At 32.8% G+C, this 9,565-nt stretch overlaps 1 protein-coding gene and 1 pseudogene across 1 annotated transcript; both read left to right on the top strand.

The window, feature by feature from the left end:
* Positions 1-886: 886 nt before the first annotated feature.
* Positions 887-5,744, top strand: LOC139481119 (retinol dehydrogenase 16-like). Its single transcript, XM_071264226.1, has 4 exons — positions 887-1,248; positions 1,603-1,861; positions 2,926-3,089; positions 4,596-5,744. The coding sequence occupies exons 1-4, from the start codon at positions 933-935 to the stop codon at positions 4,826-4,828; spliced, it is 972 nt and encodes a 323-aa protein (XP_071120327.1). The 5' UTR covers positions 887-932; the 3' UTR covers positions 4,829-5,744.
* Positions 5,745-7,001: 1,257 nt separating this feature from the next.
* Positions 7,002-8,462, top strand: LOC139483039 (short-chain dehydrogenase/reductase family 9C member 7-like; annotated as a pseudogene).
* Positions 8,463-9,565: the final 1,103 nt, after the last annotated feature.

Genomic DNA, 9,565 nt, shown 5'->3' with positions numbered 1-9,565 from the left:
TTCGAAAATAAAATGACAACGTCATGGCAAAAAATATAAAAAGAATGAAAGACAAACAAAAGTACAATCGGAAGTACTCGGCCTTTCTGGTTGCACGAAGAAATAACGTGTTATTGTACTGCATAGCGAGAATGGCCATGTAGTTACGATTGACAAAAGTACACAAATCGAAGGACCAAACAATACAAACCCCATCAAAAACCGGGATTATCCCAGGAGCTCCGATAGGGTAAGCAGATCCTGCTCAACATGTGGCACCCGTCATTTTTTTAATGTAAGTACACACCCAATGATAGGTTAAGTTCGGTAGTCGTTGGATTACAATTCCAAGATTCGTTATCAACGACTTACTTAGTGCTAACGACTGTTTTGAATTCGAGATAATGATGATAAATAATAATAGCTATCTTTGATAACACTGATACCTCAAATTTATTATTTCACAAATTTAATCCGTGACATCGAATTTTAAAATTCGTGATGATAATTATATTCTGTGAGCTAGATTTTTTAAAGGCATGATTTAAAATTCCAATTATATAGATAAAGGAAGATGTGTTATGAGTGTCAATGAGACAACTCTCCATCCAAATAACAATTTATAAAAGTAAACCATTATAGGTCGGGGTACGGCCTTCTCTGTTTTTTATATGCGTAAGAGTAGATATCTTATATTTGCAAGTCCTTGTAAACAACCGACTTGATTTTATCCGCACTTTTTCAAAATCAATATTACATGATACACTCTGATTGTCACCAAACTGTATCCATTGATAAAAAACCCACTAACAGTGTATCAAAAGGTCAAAATCCCTGGTCTAGACATATCTGATATCATTTGAATACATAAAGTATATAAAAAAATATAGTATGTAATATATTTTCTAATAAAGATCACTTACTATATTGTTCTAACTTCCAAAGTTTTCAGTATGTGGATTTATGTTGCAATATCAATTTTCCTGTGGCTGTTACTTAAATGGTATCGAAATAAAGAAATAATCGGTAACTATGGAAACCGGTATATCATTATAACAGGATGTGACTCAGGATTTGGATATTCTCTCACAAAGCAGTTAGACGAACTAGGATTTTATGTTTTTGCAGGATGTCTAACGGGTGAAGGATTGGCCAAATTAAACGAAGAGACATCGTCGAAAGTCAAACCTGTCATGCTTGACGTATCAAAAACTGATAGCATCGAAAGAGCTTTTGAATTCGTTCAATTGAATTTGCCCAAAAATACAGGTAATGAGCTATATCTATTATGTTGTACTAAAAAAGATAATTCATTGAAACCAACGATCTATAAAAGTATGTTAAATGTTATCAACTAACTTGAAAGGAGCTTGCTTCTATACATTATAGTTAAAACATTCAGGCTGATCAAGAAAATAACTACGGATCTTCCGTCATCAGAAAACAAATTATAAGAATACCATAGCACTACAATAAATATATATTTAAACATTACTTCCTTATTTTGGGCTTATAAATGGATAATATATGATATGGTTACTTTTCTTCGAAACTATTGGTCTTCTATTCCAAAAATCGTTTCCTTTCCTTGTATATTTATTGATTTGTTTTTTTTCTTGCAAGGAATCTGGGGAGTAGTTAACAATGCTGGAATAGCCGGACCTGTTGTTCCAATTGAGTGGTTAAACAAAACAGACTATGAAAGTGTATTTGAAGTAAATACTTTAGGTATGGTCGAAACAACCCGTATCTTTCTTCCATTGGTTCTCAAAACTAAAGGTCGCGTTGTCAACATCACCAGTGTAGCAGGGCGTATAGCTGTATTATATGGTCCGTACGCCGTATCTAAGCACGCTGCTGAGGGATATTCTGATGCGCTAAGGTATGACGTTATTAAAGCCTGTCATCAAAGCGCATGAAAGAATCCGATCACTAAGAACAAAAAACATTCTAACGAAATTTCAAGTCAAACTATTGCTGCCAAATATATGAGTAAAAGGAGATACATAGAAATGACTGGTACACTCACTGAATCAGGAGGGCAGATTTTAAGTGACAAACTGGGGAGTAAATGTCACATATAAAATTGAGAATGGAAATAGGGAATATATATATATATATATATATATATATATACAACTCGTCTAAACATCAACCCAACAATGTTAGATCTGTAAATTTGCTTTCGCAAATTTTTGGTTCTTCCCTCGCCGGGATTCGAACCCATGCTACTGTGATATCGTGACACCAAATCGCCTGCACTGCAGCCGTCCCGCTAGACCACCTGGGCTCTCATAAAAAGAGCTTTCGGTGGGCATGTGTTACCTTTCCACGTCAGTTTTAATCTAGCGGCGTACTACAGTACATGATATATAAGGCATGAAGATGTTATTGTTACAGATCAGCTAAATTATCTATAGTAAAGGATCCTACAAATATATATATATATATATATATTTAAATATAGAGACACCTGCTATTTTGAGGCGATTGAGACGCGTTTCGAAAATCTGGCCTCATCTATTGGTTGTTTTGAGTTTTGTATTAATATAGATGTCTGATATTGTAATGCTTGTTCCAATACATGGACTTCCCACATTATTCAGCAACATTTCAAATTATAGGATATTCATTAGGATAACTTCCAAACAGATGATGGTGTTCTTCTGTGACTAGAAAAGCCTTAGTGATCCATTTTCTCCAATTCCCCTTAGGGTTTGCAATTTTACAGAAAGTAATTTTTGACAGTAAGCGGGCTTTTTTCTCTCTCATTTATGAATTGAACCTTTTTATACCGTTTTATACAACAATTTTCAAGAAAAGTCCTATTTATCATTCAGAAATTTAAACAACATGTTTAACCGTGATAAATTTCCTTTTGACAGCATTTTAATTGTAAGAGATAAAGGTTTGATTGGTCTTAATGTTCCGTTTCTTGTCTTTCAGACGCGAATTATACAAAAGAGGGGTATCAGTTCATATCATTGAACCCGGGTGTTTTCAAACTCGTATTACAGATCCCGATGTCACCTGTAACACTATAAATGTTTACTATGACAAGCTTCAAATGGATATACAGGATTACTTTGGACCTGGATTTCTTAAACAGTGTAAGTCTGTAAACAGTTTTTTATTCCTTTGATTTGTATAGATTTTTTTTTATTAAAGCCATTGAATAGGATTGATGAAACAAATTAATCATCTTTATAATCCTGAAAAATGGTAATATTAAAACAAATCAATATTTTATAATTTGATACACCCCTTATCAAGAGCATCTGATATCATAATCTGATAATCTGATAGCCATATCACCCCGACTTTCAGTCATTTTTTTCAATTTTTGCTATTATATGTCAGTGTATCTTTGACTAATGAGTGGTTGTCTTTTTTTGTTGGTATCATCCGAATCGTTTTTTTTTAAGTAATCCTTGATATAATTTAGTAATATTATTCTGGTGATGATTGGGAATCCAAGGACATGAGATGTTTGAAGTTGTTCAAAGCATTAACTGTATTTTTTTTTAGAATTAATGTGAAAATGTTAAAACAAATTAAGAAAAAATACCACTGAGACACCAACGTTATACTAGTATGTACAACAAACTCATAATAGAAGAAAAGGACAAGTTGTAGACAGCTTTTACCATCTGTATATAAATTTGTTACCAATCGTTCTAAATATACCATGAACAAACATAAGGCGATAGAGATAACCACTGACAAATTTTCTGACATGAAGAAGCCAGATAAGCATGCAGTTAGAGGAGCAGGATCTGCTTATCCTACCTGAACACCTGAGATAACCCCAAGTTTTTGATGGGGTTTGTGCTTCTTAGTCTTTTTTTCTATGTTATGTCTTGTGTACTGTTATTTGTGTGTTTGTCTTTTTCTTTTTTAGCCGTGGCGTTCTCAGTTTATTTTCGATCTATGAATTTGAATGTTCCTCTGGTATCGTTCGCGCTCTTTTATGATTATTCAACTTTCAACTATTATCATGATCAATTAAAAAATTCCAAAAAGATGACATTATAAAGGCACTTAAAAAATTAAAACTGGCTAGAAAAATATTAATTATGTAAAAGACAAACAAAAGACGTAAAACAATATGAACGCATCAATTATCTTTTTGAATGGATGCTTGTTCTTAATAAAAATAGGTTACTCTTCTCACACAATGTAAATAGCTTTATTGTGGCTAAACCGCAAGTAATGTCAGAAATGTACAGATTAAGAAAATGTGGTCTGAATGCCAATCTGACAACTATTCATACTATGGTAAACGATATAAGTTAAGTTATGTGTGTTTTATTTGATATTTCATGAATGACATACAGTGTCATTATAGAAAAACAACGGACATTTGTAATATCTGTATTAAAATGTCTTCTGCATTAATTTTTCGTTTTTTTATGTTTGTTTGTATGTTGTTTTTGTTTGTTATCTTTTAAGCTATATAATGAACTATAATTTACTTTTCACATCTATCGAATGGAAGTTTACGACAGTGTACACAATTAACAAAACTGATATACAAATAAATTCAGGTCAACGAATTGCCATGCTGGTGTCTTAGAAATGTTAATATATATATATATTGTTTAATTTACTTTTAGATAAGAAATCGGTCAAAAAAGGGCTAACTATTGGAGCGTGTTCTAATATTGACCATGTCATTAATGCATACGTCCATGCACTAACAGCCAAGTTTCCTAAACATCGATATTTAGTAGGATGGGATGCAGGATTCTTAGTGCATATCCTTGGTCGATTACCAGAGTGGATTGCTGACTATATATTTGCTTTCAATATACCAATTCCTGATTTAGAGAAGACTAACTTAGGATAATCATAATGCAAATTGTTATCATGAATTTTCTCGTCGTTTGTGTTGTGAAAGGAGATATCTTATTTCTTCATAAGTAAACTTTTCAGAAATTTGTTCATTCAGTCCTTATTACTCACAACCGTCAGGGAATGGCGACGAGTAGAAAATGTAGGCATCCTCCAAATATAATTGATTGGATCGAGCATTTCTGATGAAGGTAAAAGAGGGACGAAAGATACCAGATGGTCAGTCATTTTCATAAATCGAAAATAAACTGACAACGCCATGGCTAAAAATGAAAAAGACAAACAGACAAACAATAGTAAATGCTAAGAAATACATTTCGTGAGTACATGTATTGGTATCCGCCACTCAAATAACTACACTTGATCTGTAGCTCTACCCGTGGAAATATTTTAATTTTCTTATGGCATACTATCAGTGGTTCATTTTGACATTTAAAGTTTCGCTTAAGTTATGATCTTTTTACCTTAGAAACGTAAATTTGAATTCAAACATTATTGAAAAGAAACTTACTTCTTGTGTTTATAAGACACTTAACTATCAATCATAAGTATTTATATTATATAAAAAATTTAAGCATATTTGCATAACGGCTTTTTTCAATTTTTCTCATTTTGTGACACGTTGCTAAATAACATCATTTTAGAAACCTGTCATCTATGTTAAGGGCGGAGTAACAGTTTTTACCAAAACAAATATCTTAATACAAACTGTATTTTACAAACCTTTTAAGATGCTTACGCGTTTAACATATCTTTTGGGGTAACTAATTGATGTTGCTTATAACTTATAAAAAGAGTGCCATGATTTTAGTCCAAATATGTTAAGATAGGCCTGTTTACAGCTTCATAGCTAAATAACAAGTAATCTATCTGCACTAAAATGGGCAAACCATATCAGCTAATCATTTCTAAAAAAAATAACACTTCAAATATTAGTTTTTTCTTTTTTTGTCGTACTCAGTCTTAAGTTATTTTTAAATTCATAAGTATCTTCCGGTTAATATTTGATGTAAACATAAAATGTACATATAGTCTAGTGACCTTCTAATCAGCACTTGAGGTAAGCAAAAAGTTGTGTTATGTAGTTTTATAATTTAGTAAACAAAAATGGCATATTTTTGCTTACTATACTTTGCTTAGTTAACGTTGCTGCATGTAGATATTTGAATTTTTTACTGTTTTGATTCATTTACTATTATTTATGAATTCAAGTACAGTATATTTTTTACATGGTCACATAATATTTATCGTAGTTAAGTTTATGAAATGCATAGACTAATACATTGTAAGACACAACTTTAAGTTGATTCTTTGCGACAGAAAATACAGATGTACAAGAGAATGACACAATTTTACTTAGAATGTTTTACCGTGCAATATACTTATTCATTTACATGTAAGAGATATCGTTCTTTGTACAAGTATTTCCCAGGTTTTATAAAGGGTTAAAATCTCACTAATATATTTAACCCGTCACACATTTTTTTTTGAGCGAGACGCACGTTTCGTCTACAAAAGACTCATCAGTGGCGCTCGAATCAAAAAGAGTTAAAAAGGCCAAACAATGTACAAAGTTGAAGAGCGTATGAGGACCAAAAAATCCAGCTAAAGTAACATTTTTCTGCGGATGAAATTAGTTTTTTTTCCAAAATTTAAAGATTTGTAAAGAGATTTATAATTATGACCATATAAATAATAATTCATGTCAATACAAAAGTACTAACTACTGGGTTATATATAGCTATGATTGTGGTTTGTGGGGAATTTGTAAGAGACTGTTATTTTGAAGTCTCCCATGAATTTTAGTAAAGCATCCATATTAATTTACAACCGAGTGTTGGTTATACTCATGCCTATAACCTCCCAGTTTCACGTGTATGCAAGTTCTTGTAAACAACGCACTTGGTTTTATCGGCAATTTGTCGGAATCAATATTACATAATTATATATCCGAAGATCACGAAACTGTATCTATTGATAAGAATCAGTGTATGACAAAACGTATAAATCTCTAGTATGGACATATTCTATATTATTTCAATATTTGAAGTTATAAAAAATATGATATTATAGATTTTCTAATAGATATCAATCACAACATTGTTCTACCTTCCAAGGATCTCAGCCCGTGGCTTTATGTGACAATAGTACTTTTCCTGTGACTGTCAATTAGATGGTTTAAAAATAAACAAAGAATCGGTAACTATGGAAACCGGTATATCATTGTGACAGGCTGTGACTCAGGATTTGGACATTTTTTCACAAAGCAGTTAGACGTACTAGGATTTCATGTGTTTGCTGGATGTCATACGAAGGAAGGATGTGCGAAATTAAAGGAAGAGACATCGTCGAAAATCAAACCTGTCATTCTTGACGTAACAAAAACTAAAAGCATCGATACAGTTTTTGAATTTGTTCAATTTAATGTGCCCCAAAATACACGTATTGCAATATATTTGTAATGCTGTACACATATAGTAATTGATAGTTCAGTGAAATAATGATATATTAAGAGTGTAACATAATTATGTGTTTAAACATTGTTAAATGGTATCAAAAGAATTGAAAAGAGCCTGCTTCTAAACGGTTCCTATTCAAAATGGGAACCGACATCGATTTCCAGAGAGCAAAATGATTGCATATGTCGAAATTATAAAATAAGGTCTTAAAGAGCGTTCCAGTGCTTCCGCTACTAGAGTGAAGGTGTAAACAACGTATATCATTCAAATAACGACGGCTTCTACCGTTATAATACTATTGCACTACAATAAGTATATTGACCAATAAGACCTGTATGGTATTGATACTTTAATTTTCTTTGATGGAGACGAAGTTTAAAGTTGACATCTTAATGTCATTTTCGTTAACATTGTATTGTTGTTTTACCACCCATTGACCCACTATTCTATAATAACTCTTAGTTTCGTCGTATATTAATTGCATAGTTTTATTTTGCTTTGTATCGCAAGGCATCTTGGGCTTAGTTAACAATGATGGAATATCTGGACCTGTTTTGCCGATCGAATGGTTGAACAAAGCAGACTATGAAAGTGTAATTGAAGTAAATACTTTTGGAATGGTCGAAACAAGTCGTATCTTTCTTTCATTGGTTTTCAAGTCTTAAGGTCGCATTGTCAACATTACCAGTGAAGCAGGACGTATGGCTGTATTATCTGGTCCTTACGCCGTATCTAAGTACGCTGCCGAGGAAATTCAGATATGCTAAGGCATGACATTATCAACAACTGCAACCAAATAATATGGTTACCAAAGTAGAAATAGTAAAACCTATTTGATGTAAGATTATATTTGTTCAAGTGGTCATTAAGAGCACTAAGCATTAAGCGTAATCTAGTATGAACCTTTTTCTCAAAACCATGCCCTCGTGAATATATTATTTTACTACACAGATTGAGATTCTTCTTTAACAACCTTTTGAAACTCGCAAAAGATGTCGCTGAAATTAGTTCAGCTGACAAACTATTCGAGTCCATAATAGTAGCTAGAAGAAAAGAATCATAGTATGCTACTGTTCTTAACCTGATAGGTATCAAGTTGGCATGTCGTCTTAAGTTATAGTGTTATGATGGGACAATGGATGAATATTACAGAGATAATCTGGGACAAGATGATTTTTGATTTTGTACGGGTATGTAAGTCTATGAACTTTAGAATTTGGTTTGATATACAATCTGGGCCACATGACTTATGTGGGTTAGATTGGCTTAAATATTTAAGAACATCTGGTTCGACAGCCACTATCTCCTGCAGAGGCTCTACAATAAGACAAGAAAATGGCGGTAGAGCGGGCAAATCATTTTCATGATTTTGCCATGTGATTATGGACTTTCCCAATTGATCTTCCTCTAAGTTCAGTATTTTTGTAATTTTACTTTTTGTTATTTATGTATTATTGTCATTTTGTTTATTTTCTTTGGTTACATCTTCTGACATCAGACTCGGACTTCTCTTGAACTGAATTTTAATGTGCGTATTGTTATGCGTTTACTTTTTTACATTGACTAGAGGTATAGGGGAGGGTTGAGATCTCACAAACATGTTTAACCCCGCCGCATTTTTGCGCCTGTCCCAAGTCAGGAGCTTCTGACCTTTGCTAGTCTTGTATTATTTTAATTTTAGTTTCTTGTGTACAATTTGGAAATTAGTATGGCGTTCATTATCACTGAACTAGTATATATTTGTTTAGGGGCCAGCTGATGGACGACTCCGGGTGCGGGAATTTCTCGTTACATTGAAGACCTGTTGGTGATCCTCTGCTGTTGTTTTTTTTCTATGGTCGGGTTGTTGTCTCTTTGGCACATTCCCCATTTCCATTCTCAATTTTATTACTAAGGAACCAACATTTCCTAGGATTATTGTTTTCATTTAGAAAATGAGCGAATGGTTTTAATTTCATATCTTTGATTTACATCTCATTAAGCGATTGGCCTCTCTCCTAGCAACAATGGGATATAACTTGTCTTCCTCTCTTCGGGTCCGTTGATGTTTTTGAAGTAACAAGCACGCTTACGTATCGCTCGCCTAATCTCGTTACATGGTTTATCTTTATGACGAGTAGCTACTATTTTATTCGGTTAAAATTCAGGACAAGCGAAAGTGATACTGTCAACCGTTCAACTAGCAATGTCGTTTACATTGTCAAAAATTTCATTTAAGGAATCAAAGGGAGTGTTATATAATGCAGTATTCAGACTATTAAAATCAGCAGACT

Source organism: Mytilus edulis, chromosome 7, assembly GCF_963676685.1.
Source record: "Mytilus edulis chromosome 7, xbMytEdul2.2, whole genome shotgun sequence".
Classification (NCBI taxonomy): Eukaryota; Metazoa; Mollusca; class Bivalvia; order Mytilida; family Mytilidae; genus Mytilus; species Mytilus edulis.
The sequence above is the reverse complement of the archived record's forward strand: the minus strand, read 5'-3'. Positions and strand labels throughout refer to the sequence as shown.

Bases quoted from the DNA above. Each gene is read 5' to 3' on its own strand.
- LOC139481119 (XM_071264226.1), top strand. From the start codon at position 933: ATGTGGATTTATGTTGCAATATCAATTTTCCTGTGGCTGTTACTTAAA. The intron at 1,862-2,925 runs GTATGACGTTAT...CTTGTCTTTCAG, and splicing joins GGATATTCTGATGCGCTAAG to ACGCGAATTATACAAAAGAG. The intron at 3,090-4,595 runs GTAAGTCTGTAA...ATTTACTTTTAG, and splicing joins ACCTGGATTTCTTAAACAGT to ATAAGAAATCGGTCAAAAAA.